The sequence below is a fragment of the Heterodontus francisci genome, chromosome 8 (assembly GCF_036365525.1).
Source record: "Heterodontus francisci isolate sHetFra1 chromosome 8, sHetFra1.hap1, whole genome shotgun sequence".
Lineage (NCBI taxonomy): Eukaryota > Metazoa > Chordata > Chondrichthyes > Heterodontiformes > Heterodontidae > Heterodontus > Heterodontus francisci.
In genome coordinates, this window is record NC_090378.1 from 80,178,836 (window position 1) to 80,192,547 (window position 13,712).

The window sequence follows — 13,712 nt, forward strand, 5'->3', positions numbered from 1 at the left end:
CCCACTGAACCAATTTTTCCAAAAATGCAGTTTTCAGGCTTCTAATAGCAATATACTTGCCTTAATACAGAACCAGACAGAGACTGGGAATGAGACAAGGACCAGCAATAAAGTGAGGAATGTGAGAATACACTCGCAGATTCCCGGACTTCGGTGCTTGAGACCTGATTAAAAAGAGCAAACAGACATATCAAATTATTTTCAATCCAAGCTGTTTCTAACATAGCAAAACTATATCCAGCTTAAACATCATCCAAGAGTTATCTGCCCGGTTTTCTGTATCGTGCCCTATTTGTCCTTTTCTCTCAATTTTATTCCCTCCTTTCATAACTCTTGTTGGCGTAAAGTTCTTTGGATGTTAGCAGTCTTTCAATATATTACTTAAGTGTTGTTTCATATGTGAAGCTACTCAATCACTGTTAGAAGGCAATTTCACCATGAGAGGTATCCCAATAGAGCTAGATCAGATTTTTCCCTTATTGCAATTCCCTTGCAATTCCAATTAAATTGACTGGATAATGAACACGATTGGAACTCTTAGTTGATTTTTCCTTTTCTCTAGTTTGGCCCATTTGTAGCACGGTCACTGCTGTCCCAATTGAGATTAATTAACTCAACACATGCCAGTGATCAAATCAGGGAGTTCTTAATATGTATGACTCAGTACCATCACTGTTGTTCCATCTACTTTTTTTTTAGAACATTACAGCGCAGTACAGGCCCTTCGGCCCTCGATGTTGCGCCGACCTGTGAAACCATCTGACCTACACTATTCCATTTTCATCCATATGTCTATCCAATGACCACTTAAATGCCCTTAAAGTTGGTGAGTCTACTACTGTTGCAGGCAGGGCGTTCCACGCCCCTACTACTCTCTGAGTAAAGAAACTACCTCTCACATCTGTCCTATATCTATCACCCCTCAACTTAAAGCCATGTCCCCTCGTGTTTGCCATCACCATCCGAGGAAAAAGACTCTCACTATCCACCCTATCTAACCCTCTGATTATCTTATATGTCTCGATTAAGTCACCTCTCCTCCTCCTTCTCTCCAACGAAAACAACCTCAAGTCCCTCAGCCTTTCCTCGTAAGACCTTCCCTCCATACCAGGCAACATCCTAGTAAATCTCCTCTGCACCCTTTCCAAAGCTTCCACATCCTTCCTATAATGCGGTGACCAGAACTGCATGCAATACTCCAGGTGCGGCCTCACCAGAGTTTTGTACAGCTGCATCATGACCTCGTGGCTCCGAAACTCGATCCCCCTACTAATAAAAGCTAACACACCATATGCCTTCTTAACAGCCCTATTAACCTGGGTAGCAACTTTCAGGGATTTATGTACCTGGACACCAAGATCTCTCTGTTCATCTACACAACCAAGAATCTTCCCATTAGCCCAGTACTCTGCATTCCTGTTACTCCTTCCAAAGTGAATCACCTCACACTTTTCCGCATTAAACCCCATTTGCCATCTCTCAGCCCAGCTCTGCAGCCTATCTATGTCCCTCTGTACCCTACAACATCCTTCGGCACTATCCACAACTCCACTGACCTTCGTGTCATCCGCAAATTTACTAACCCACCCTTCTACACCCTCTTCCAGGTCATTTATAAAAATGACAAACAGCAGTGGCCCCAAAACAGATCCTTGCGGTACACCACTAGTAACTAAACTCCAGGATGAACATTTGCCATCAACCACCACCCTCTGTCTTCTTTCAGCTAGCCAATTTCTGATCCAAAGCTCTAAATCACCTTCAACCCCATACTTCCGTATTTTCTGCAATAGCCTACCGTGGGGAACCTTATCAAACGCCTTACTGAAATCCATATACACCACATCCACTGCTTTACCCTCATCCACCTGTTTGGTCACCTTCTCGAAAAACTCAATAAGGTTTGTGAGGCACGACCTACCCTTCACAAAACCGTGCTGACTATCGCTAATGAACTTATTCTTTTCAAGATGATTATAAATCCTGTCTCTTATAACCTTTTCCAACATTTTACCCACAACCGAAGTAAGGCTCACAGGCCTATAATTACCAGGGCTGTCTCTACTCCCCTTCTTGAACAAGGGGACAACATTTGCTATCCTCCAGTCTTCCGGCACTATTCCTGTCGACAATGACGACATAAAGATCAAGGACAAAGGCTCTGCAATCTCCTCCCTGGCTTCCCAGAGAATCCTAGGATAAATCCCATCTGGCCCAGGGGACTTATCTATTTTCACACTTTCCAAAATTGCTAACACCTCCTCCTTGTGAACCTCAGTCCCATCTAGCCTAGTAGTCTGAATCTCAGTATTCTCCTCGACAACATTTTCTTTCTCTACTGTAAATACTGACGAAAAATATTCATTTAACGCTTCCCCTATCTCCTCTGATTCCACACACAACTTCCCACTACTATCCTTGATTGGCCCTAATCTAACTCTAGTCATTCTTTTATTCCTGATATACCTATAGAAAGCCTTAGGGTTTTCCTTGATCCTATCCGCCAATGACTTCTCGTGTCCTCTCCTTGCTCTTCTTAGCTCTCCCTTTAGATCCTTCCTGGCTAGCTTGTAACTCTCAAGCGCCCTAACTGAGCCTTCACGTCTCATCTTAACATAAGCCTTCTTCTTCCTCTTGACAAGCGCTTCAACTTCTTTAGTAAACCACGGCTCCCTCGCTCGACAACTTCCTCCCTGCCTGACAGGTACATACTTATCAAGGACGCGCAGTAGCTGCTCCTTGAATAAGCTCCACATTTCGATTGTGCCCATCCCCTGCAGTTTCCTTCCCCATCCTACGCATCCTAAATCTTGCCTAATCGCATCATAATTTCCTTTCCCCCAGCTATAATTCTTGCCCTACTCTATAGCCAATGGGGAAGCTCGCCAAGTTTCCATCCGGCAAAATAATTTTCTCAACAGTAAGGGACACAATTACTTCTCTTTCCAGTTCTATATACTGGAAAAGGTGATAGTAATTGTAGGTAACGTAATTTGTAGATGTGTTCAATCTGTTAAATTTTACAGAAACATTGGCCCCAATATTTACAGGGAGGCAGGGGTGGGGAGAGCACAGTTGAAATCCCAAGCACACAAAGGTCCTCTCAAATTTAATGCAGGGTCTCATTATCATTTTTTAATTCCATTTCCTGCCGGACAGCCAGCTCAGCTTTCCTGACGGCCACACACATCAAGGGTGATAATTCTCTGGATTACCATATTGTATAACAAAATTCACACCACAAATATATTAAACAACTTATTGTGGTGCATATTACATGCCACCTCCCCAATTTGTCCAAGTTTCAGAATATTATTTCTACAGTAGTCTATGTGGGTATACACACTTATTCTACCAATGCTGTATTGGATTTTGTACATCATGAGTTGGTGCCATGATCAAGAATATTAGGACATACCTGTGGTCACATATGAGCTAACCAAAATGGCAGATAGCAGTGTGCATTGGCTGGAAAGTAATTTTAGATTGATTCCAAGTAGTTGGCAATTGCATACAATATCATATTTCAAACAGATTTCGAACAATGACCTCTCTGTCCTATAACTACTGCCCCATCTCCAACCTTTCTTTCCTCTCCAACGTCCTTGAACATGTCGCCTCCGAAATCTGTGTCCGTCTTTCCTGGAACTCCATAATTGAATTCCTTTAATCAGTTTTTTGCCCCTGCCACAGTACCGAAACAGCTCTCACCCAAGTCACAAATGACATCTTATGTAACAAAGGTAAGCTATCCCTCCTCATCCTTCTCAACCTGTCTGCAACCTTTGACATAGTTGACTGCACCATCCTCTTCCAACGTCTCTCTGCCGTCATCCAGCTGGGTGGGATTGCACACACCTGGTTCCATTCTTATCTCGTCATAGCCAGAGAATCATCTGCAATGGCTTCTCTTCCTGCTCCTGCACCGTTACCTCTACTGTCTCCTAAGGATCTATCCTTGCCCCTCTTGTATTTCTCACTTACATGCAACCCCTCAGCGACATCATTCGAAAACACAGCGCTCAATTGATCAGTACGAACTGCTGCCGCCCATGCCAAGATGGTATACTTCAAAGTCGAGCCCTCAAGGTCTAAATAGATTTAGGGGTCCATGCACATATATCATTGAAATGTCATGAACTTGTAAAAAAAAATCAAAATTCTAATGGAATGCTGGCCTTTATATCTAGACGACTAGAATACAATTGGTTCAAGCTCATGCTACCGCTATGCAAAGCCCTGGTACAATCACACCTGGAGTACTGTGTTCCCTTTTGGGCACCGTACCATAGGAAGGATATGTTGATCTTGGGTGGACTGCATCGTAGGCCGGACTTTTATGTGGCAGCGGAGGCCCCGCCCACCAGCTGAAAAGTCAGGGGCAAGCCCACCTCCGCCAGGCCTGGAAGCCACGCAAAGATTTTGTATGGTCCAGACCCTTAATTGGCATCGGGAGGGACTTCTGCCCCTCTGAGGCATGAAGTCCAGCCTCCAAAAGCTGCTGGCCAATCTGTGGGCCAGCAGCTCCTCAGTCCCAGCAGTGCCACCTCGAGTAGTGGCCACCGCTGGGACTGCACCCAACGTTAGAAGCTGGAGCAGGGTTGTCCAATCTTTTCGCATGGTGGGGGGTGCACATTATAATTTTTGTCTTACATAGGGGGCCGGTGAGATGATTTCAGAAAGATAAAGGCATTAAAAATTTATCTTACTATTCATCAAAACAACAGCAAATATAATTTTTGTGAAGAAGCTTTAAATGAGAAGATTAATTTATAAACTTATTTTCTCTTCACTATGTTGAGCACTGATTTAGTGAGATACCTGGCATTCCTTTGCTTGCACAAGTAGTCAATGTCTGCCTGCACACTTCTTGTAGTGATGCAGAATATTCCGGATAGATGTTCATCTGTCAGGAGTGATCTTCGTCACTCTCTCTCTCTGTCTATCTCTCTCTGTCTCTGTCTCTCTCACCCTGTGTTCCCTCCTTTCTGTATCCCCCCTCTCTGTGTTGTTTCCCCCCATGTCATCCTCACTCTCTGTGTCCCCCCTCTCTCTTTGTGCCCACTTCTCTCTCTCTTTATGTTCTCCTTACTCTGCTCCTTCTTTCTCTCTCTTCCCCCCTCACTCTGTCCCCATTTCTCCCTCTCTCTCTCTCTGCCCCCTCTTTCTCACTCTTACTCTCTGTCCCCCTCTCTCTCTGTGTCCGTCTCTCTCTCTCTTTGTCTCCCCGTCTCTGTCACCCCTCTCTCTCTCTCTCCTTCTTTTTCTCTCTCTGCCCCCTCTCTCTGTCCTGCTTTCTCTGTCCTCCCTCTCCCAACCCCTCTCTCCGTCCCCCTTTATCACTCTCTCTTTCTGCCCCTCTCTTTACTTCTTTTAAAAAAAGTCAGAGCCCACCGGAAAACACCGAATCTGCCAGAAGTTCAGAAACTGCTGTTCTCGATCCAAGCACCTGTCAGCTGTGAAACTGACATCGCAACTTTTTTAAAAAGCTGGTCTGCAAGAAGAAGCCAACGGGAAATTTATCATCTCCAGTCACGGAGCTCTGGCGAGGATGAGGAATGGCCTCGGGTACAGTTGACATTCACAGGCTGATGGAGACCTTTAGCGGGCCGGCTCCTGGCCCACGGGCCATATGTTGGACTAGCCTGAGCTAGAGGGATGTTGGCCTCCATAAAGGTGAGTGGATGCTTGGATCTTGCCAGGGACAATCGGCTGGGCCCCAGCGAGGGTTGTGGGGGTCGTTCAGGAGGGTGGGGAGGAGCTGCAGCAGGAATGGCTTCTGCTGCTGGGAGGGCCGTCTGTGGGGCAAAGGGTGCCAGATCAGGAGGGTCCCTCCAACCCGGGCACACCAGGAGGCCACCAGGTTTTACCAGGCGGCCTCCACAGATGCTGAAGTTCCCTGCCACCTCCCACTTGACTTTAGGCCCCCCAACTCCAGCCCGCTCCGCTGGGGTGTAAAATTCCAGCCATAAGCATTCTAGAATGATACCTGGACTCCGATTGTTAAATTACAAGGAGATATTAAACAAATTAGGGTTGTATTCCCTTGAATTCAGAAGATTAAAGAGTAATTTAATCAAAGTGTTCAAGATATTAATAGGATAGATATAGAGAAACTATCTCAGCTGCTTCAGGAATCTAGGATTCATGGGCATAGTCTACAAATTAGAGCCAGACATTTTAGGAGGGAAGTTAAGAAACACTTCGACAGGTGATAGAAATTTGGAATTCTCCTCTGCAAATGGCAGTTGATGTTGGGTCAATTAGTTGATAATTTTAAATTTGAGATGGATAGATTTCTGTTAATTTTAGTTTTAGTATTAATGGATATGGGCAAAGGCGGGTATATAGTTAGGTCACAGATCATTAATTTAATGGCAGACAGGCTCAAAGGGATAAATGGACTACTCCTGTCCCTATTTTCATACAACAGTTATACCCAAAATAATTAGCTGTATACAAAATGTGAGGGACATATCAGAAATTGTGGGGAACCAGGGGTGTAATGATAGTGAGGAACCTAGTGTAATTAATATTAGCAAAGAAAACTATTGGACAAATTAATGGGACCAAATGCTGGCAAATCAATGGACCCAATGGCCTACACACTAACATTTTGAAAGAGGTGGTTGCGGAGAGAGTAAATGCATTGGTTTTGATCTTCCAGAATTCCCTAGATTCTAGAATGGTCCCCACAGTTTCGAAGGTTGCAAATGTAACCTTAATGTTCAAGAAAGGAGGGAGAGAGAAAATAGGGAACTATAGGCTAGTTGGCCTGACATCAGGTGTAAGGAAAAATGTTAGAATCTATTTTTAAAGACATGATAACAGGGTACTTGGAAAATCATAACATGATTAGGCAGCGTCAGCATGGTTTTTTGAAAGGGAAATCATGTCTGACAAATCCATTAGAGGTTTTTGAGTGTGCAACGAGCAAGGTAGATAAGGGGGAACCAGTGGATGTAGTATATTTGAATTTTCAGGAGGCATTCAAAAAGGTCCCACTCAAGAGGTTGTTATACAAGATTAGGGTTTATAGAATTAGGGGTAATGTATTAGCAGTGGATTGAGGATTGGTTAACAGACAGTAAAGAAAGAGTATATAAATAAAATAATAAATAGTAAATGGGACATTTTTGGGATGCCAGGGTATAACTAATGGAGTGCCACAAGAGTTAGTGCTGTGGACCGGAATTTTACCCTTGGCAGACGGGAACCATCCGCCACTGAAAAGTCGGTGGTGAACCTGCCTCCGCTTGGCCTGGGGATCCCCGATCCGCATTTTTCGGTCCCCAAGCCTTTAATTAGTCTGAGGCGGAACTTCCACCTCATTGAGGCAAGAAGTCCTGCCTAATGGAGCTGCCGGACAATCAGAGGGCCAGCAGCTCTCTGTCCCAGAAGCGCTACCGGGAGCAGTGGCCACTGCTGGGACTGCAACCCAGCTATCGCAAAGAAGATGTCAGGGAGTCCAGAATAAAGGTAAGCTTTTGGTGCCTTGTCGGGGGTGATCAGACAGGCCCCAGCGAGCCAAGGGTGGTCATTTGGGAGGAAGGGAGAAGTGTTAGGTGCTGTGGGTGGTTGGGGCAGTGGGGCTGGCCCTCCGTCGGGCACAGGATGTCTGATCATGAGGGCCACCTCCAGGCCGTCAGAGAGCCGCCTGCTTTTGTCAGGTGGTTTCTCTCGAGCCTGGGCCGCCTGACTGGCCACAAGTAAAATCCCCGTGGCAGCGGGTGGAGGCCCTTACGTGGCCGCTAAGTGGCCACTTAAGGGCCTTGATTGGCCTGGGGCGGGCGGCCCATTTTCTCCCGCCACCGCCCTGCGTAAAGTGGCAGCAGAGACGGGAGCAGGTCGGGAATGGCCCTCCCGAGTCTCCTGCTCCATCTCACGCCCTCCCCGCCACCTTCCCGCTCTTTGGGGTGGAGGGTGGGGGGGGGGGGGGGCGTGAAATTCCGCTGTGGCCTCAGCTATTTGCAATCTATATCATTAACTTAGATGAAGGGACTGAGTGTAATATATCCAAGTTTGCCGACGAAACAAAGCTAGATGTGAAAGTAAGCAGTGAGAGGGACACAAAGAGGCTACAAAGCGATACAGACCAGTTAAGCGATTGGGCAAGATGGCAGATGGAGCATTGTGTGAGGAAGTGTGAAATTATTCATTATGGTAGGAAGAAGGTGAGAGGCTAAGAAATTTAGGTATTCAAGGGAATTTATAGGTACACAAATCACAGCAAGTTAACATACAGGTAAAGCAAGTAATTAGGGAAGGCAAGTGGTATGTTAGCCTTTACTGCCAGAGGTTTGGAGTATAAGAATAATGAAGTCTTCCGGCAATTATATAGAGCTTTAGTGAGACCACATCTGGAGTACTGTGTAAATGTTTAGTCTCCTTACCTAAGGAAGGATATTTTCGCCCTAAAGGGGGTGCAATAATTTTTCGCTAGATTGATTCCTGTGATGAGAGGGCTTCCTAATAGGAGAGATTGAGTAGAATGGGCTTATGTTCTTTGAAGTTTAGAAGAATGAGAGGTGATCTCATTGACACATATAAAATACTTAGAGGCCTTGACAGGATAGATGCTGGGAGGCTGTATCCCCTGGCTGGAGAATCTAGAACTAGAGGTTATATTCTCAGGGTAAGGCGTCGGCCATTCAGTACTGACATGAGGAGAAAATTCTTCACTGAGAGCATTGTGATTCTTTGGAATTCTCTACTCCAGAGGGCTGTGGATACTCAGTTGTTGAGACTGAGGTTGATCAATTTTTGGGTACTAGGGGAATCAAGAGTTATGGTATAGGGTGGAAAAGTGGATTTGATCTAAAAGTTCAGCCATGATCTTATGAAATGGTGCTGCAGGTTCGATGGGCTGCATGGCCTACCCGTGCTCCTGCTTCTTATGTTCTTATGAGACATGATGAAGTCCTATGTAAATAGAGAATGGAAAGAAAAGTTGGAAGACTGAAAGGGGGTCTTTCTCCTAGGCTCAGCCTGGAAACGGTTTGTGGTATCCTGTCCAAACGTGGCAAATAATATTTATAGTTCTAATGACGAAATATATGCTCTTTACTATAAGTAGAACCTTAGGTGAAGATAAAATTAAAAATCTAGAACAAAAAGTTTTATCTGAAAATAATTATAATTTAATGGGAACATGTTCGACAGGGGAGCAGTTACAATTTGGAGCACTTTCATCTATTAAAAACCTAAACATAATGTGAAATATTATTAACACTACACCATGACCACCATGGTGGTCTGATATTTTAAGTCAATTGCACAGTTGTATGTGCAGGAGCTACTGTATCCTTAGTTTCTAAGGGTTCCTCAGTTGGCCTGTAATCATAACTAACATGAATAGGATAATAATACACCCTATGGACTGACAGAATGGGAATATATCATTGACCATTACCATTGACCAGAAACTGAACTGGAGTAGCCATATAAATACCGTGGCTGTAAGAGCAGGTCAGAGATAGGAATCCTACGACGAGGAACTCACCTCCTGACTCCCCAAAGCCTGTCCAGCATCTACCGGGCACAAGTCAGGAGTGTGATGGAATATCCTCCACTTGCCTGGATGGACGCAGCTCCAACAACACTCAAGAAGCTCGACACCATTCAGGACAAAGCAGCCTGCTTGATTGGCACCCCATCTACAAACATTCGCTCCCTTCACCACTGATGCACAGTGAAGCAGTGTGTACCATCTACAAGATGTACTGCAGCAATGCACCAAAGCTGCTTAGACAGCACCTTCCAAACCCACGACCTCTACCACCTAGAAGGACAAGAACAGCAGATGCATGGGAACACCACCACCTGCAAGTTCCCCTCCAAGCCACGCACCATCCTGACTTGGAACTATATCGCCGTTCCTTCACTGTCGTTGGGTCAAAATCCTGGAACTCTCTTCCTAACAGCACTGTGGGTGAACCTACCTCACATGAACTGCAGCAGTTCAAGAAGGCAGCTTCTCAAGGGCATTTAGGGATGGGTAATAAATGCTGGCCTGGCTAGCGATGCCCACATCCCATGAATGATTGATTAAAAATAATCTGCTTCACTGTTCCACTGGGCAACTGGAGAACTAGTGAGGACCTACAGTGGAATCCTTAAGGACACTAGATAAATACTTGAAGGGGAAAAAGTTACAGGGGAAAGGCAGGGAAAGGGACTAATTGGATAGCTCTTTCAAAGAGCCAGCACAGGTACAATGACTGTAATGGCCTCCCTCTGTGCCTTGTCAGTCTATGAATATATCTGGGAGCAATCTGGAAGAATGTGAGTCAGAATCTAAGCTATATTCTTACATTATTTCCTCACTTAAAAGAAAGAAAAAAAAAGTCTTCACACATATAATGGGAAGTCATTGGACATATTCATGTTTTCTCTTGCAGACTTTGGAACAGGCCACTGACTCCTCAGAGACCAAAAAGAGGGACATTAAATTTAAATAAACAATCTTTATGAACCAGACTGATGGGCAGTAAGGAGAGTAGTCCGATAATATACATTATATACAATATTTTTTTTAAACTACTTTTTAACACAAGGTGCCCTTTTCAGCAGTTGTATGATACCAAAAATGGTGGATCTTTGAAGGGAGCAGACGTGCACAATTTGAAAATAACTACATTTAATTCTTGCATTAGTTCACCATTCTCAATTTGAATCTGATACAAGAGCCTTGTGGACTTGTGAAAAGGATCGAAAATAGTAAGTACAGGTCAAGCACCTTTTAGTGAGGGAAGTGGAAAGACACAGAATCTGATTCCAACCCAATAATTTTTTATTTTTAAAAAATGCAGTCCATAGTTCTCCCCCACGCCACCTACCCCCACTGCCCCCACCCTTCCCACCACCGCCCCCATGACCTCTTACCTTCCTCGAATGTTTCCATTTCAATCAGGGCAATGTGCTCCTCACTCTCATTCTCGTCTGAGCTCACTACATTGTCCACGTCCACTATGGTGGAGCTTGTTCCCTTACTATCAGCACTGATGGAGTTATCTAGCTGTATCTTCTCTTTTCTCTCTATTTTCCTCTTTGAGTAATGTCTCAGTGTGTTTGTCGTTTGGATAGGTTTGCTCTTGTTTGCACTGAAGCTCCTCCTGCTGCTTTTCATATCTTTGTTTTGTACATCTTCTTCTCCAGTGGAAAAATCATTTTGTCTTTTTTGTGATTTCTTTGAGGAACGGGATGAAGTCCTGGAGCTCCTTTCCATTGTTCTTACTGATCCGTTGGATGGAAGCTACCCTCTGTGCAAACTAAAGCAATCCTTGCTATTTATACTTGCGATCTCTGCATTTTTCATAGGCATCTCAAACTCCGCTCCCTAAACTGGTAAGATGCCAAGAATCACATTTAATTAACTAAAGACCCAGATTAGTGTTTTTCTAAACATTTTATTGATGGGACAGGGAGTGACTGCCTCCTCAGATTTAATTAAAGTCACCCTTCTGAGATAGTGGACCTCCACTGCTGCATGCTACTGTGCTGATTGACCGAAATAATCCTGGATAGATGGGGTGTGTTACCAAATTGTATATAAGCCTGATTGGGCCAATGTTCACATGAGCTATATAAGAGAAGTATATTTAACCGATTGCCAAATAATGTCACAATGCAAATGTATCAGCACTTTTGGGTGCAGCTTTGAGCCTGTGCTTTAGCTTTAAAACCACTCAATGGCGCCCATTGGCCTAATGGGTGAATGTACTGTCTTGTGTAATATTAAGCTATGCACACCAAATGATGCCAACTCCAATGTCTGATGTCACTGAGCTTGTTTGAGCCCTCTGCTCTTTTGATTCTGACCTCCTGTTTAACTTCCACTCTCTATGTTCCATGATTTATGCCACAGCATTCATTTATCTGGGCCCTACATTTTGAAAGTCTCTATCTATAACCTTCTGTCTCTCTCCACCTTCAAAAACCTCCTGAGAATTATCTCTTCAACCATGCCTTTGGTGGCATCATCTATTTTCACCTTCTACTATTGCTCAACATCCATTTCTACCACAGAAGTTCTCCCTGGGACATTTATTATGTTAAAGACACTGTATGATTGCAAGCTGTTGTTGACTATTCAGGATAGCAATGGGAACACTACAATTGGTTTCAGCACCTCTGGGCTAATGATGGAAAAATTAGCTTGTGTTCTTTTCATAACTAGTTTGCTATCTAATGTTCATTGCTAGAGAGTGCATAGGCTATATTTATTGATCTAATTTTCTCTCCAATCATATGCCAGTCAGGCAGTATGTCACCTGGCCAACCATTTGAGTGCTGGACATGCCAGGCTTTTCAGGGTCGACTTTATTTACATACTGGGGAGAAACAAGAAAGAAAGTTTTGCTTTTATATAGTGTCTTCCGCAACCTTGGGACATCCCAAAGTGCTTTACAGCCAATGAAGTACTAGTTTTTGAAGAGTACTTACTGTTGTAATGTAGGAAATGCAGTAGCAATATTTGGGTAGAGAAAAGACTCACAAATGACAATGAAATGATGATCTGATAATCTGTTTTAGTCATCTTAATTAAGGGGTAAATATTGGTCTTGACACGGGGAGAACTCCATTGTTCTTCTTCGAAATATTGCCAATGGATATTTTATGTCCACCAAAGAGAACAAATGGAGCCTTGGATTAACATCTCTTCCAAAAGTTTGACTATGTAGCACTCCTTCAGTACTGCATTGGAGTGGAATTTGAATCAAAATCCTTTGACAGAGGTAATAGTGCTTTCAATGAGCCATAAGCTGACACTATGAATGAAATGTTGGTCTTTATTGGGCCTGGCATAAAGGATCTCACAATAGCTGGATGAGAAATGTTATGTATTCAGCTCAGCACTGCTTACAAGGGGTGTTGGATTAACAAGCTGCTTGTCAATGTTCTAGAAATCAATTTGAAATTCAGAATGTGGAGTTCTTGTAAACAACAATGCAAAACTTTTCAAAATATACTTACTGCTGTCAGTTTACGATTGGAGCGATAAACAGGATATCCCACTGTTGGAAATGAATTACTGGTACTTGTTTATTGATGAGGAAAGCTGTAACATCATGGAGTTATAGGTGTTTCCCACCTTTTGGTAAGCCCAAACCAAACATTGTGTATGATGGCACCAAGGCAGGAAGCAGGATCACAGCCTGAGTTTTGATTATTGATGAGCACTAAACAAAAAAACCTTAATAACTCAGACCTCCACATCAGTAGGTGTAGATGTAAGTGGAAAGCATACATTTTTATTTTAAAAATCACACTTTGGAAGGCCAATTTTCCAAACTCCTGCGTTGTATGTAAATCTTTGACCAAGCTTTTGGTCATCTGTCCCAAAAATGTCCTGTGCAGCTCGGTGTCAAATTTTGTCTTGTAGCACTCCTGTGAAGAGCCTTGGGACATTTAACTATATTAAAGGCACTGCATAAATACAACTTGTTGTTGATGATAGTTACAGTTCAGAAAATTGGCCTCCAGATCTTGTGCATCAGATTTCTAGTGAGCCCAATTTATGAGCACAATTTTGGGATCACAAGTAAGGTAATGCTGGAGGCAGAAAAATATCCCACATATAACTAAGCTATTGAAATGAGGTTTCATGTTGAATGTTTTGTAACTTTGGGAGCAACTGCACCCACCCATACAACACAAGCTTATGACAGCAAAATGAGCCTGGCCTGTAGTGGAGTAACTTTTAAACGAAA

General features: G+C 43.7%; 1 protein-coding gene across 13 annotated transcripts in view; it reads right to left on the minus strand.

Moving 5' to 3' along the window:
- Positions 1 to 11,253, minus strand: part of LOC137372938 (podocin-like) — a 122,278-nt gene extending 111,025 nt beyond the window's left edge. For all 13 annotated transcript variants that reach the window (XM_068037461.1, XM_068037471.1, XM_068037463.1 and 10 more), the window contains exons 1-2: positions 10,885 to 11,253; positions 61 to 164 (exon numbers count right to left, since the gene is read on the minus strand). In XM_068037461.1, coding sequence (XP_067893562.1) covers positions 61 to 164; positions 10,885 to 11,227 — 447 coding nt within the window. In that variant the 5' untranslated portion in view covers positions 11,228 to 11,253. The remainder of the gene's footprint in view (positions 1 to 60; positions 165 to 10,884) is intronic.
- Positions 11,254 to 13,712: the final 2,459 nt, after the last annotated feature.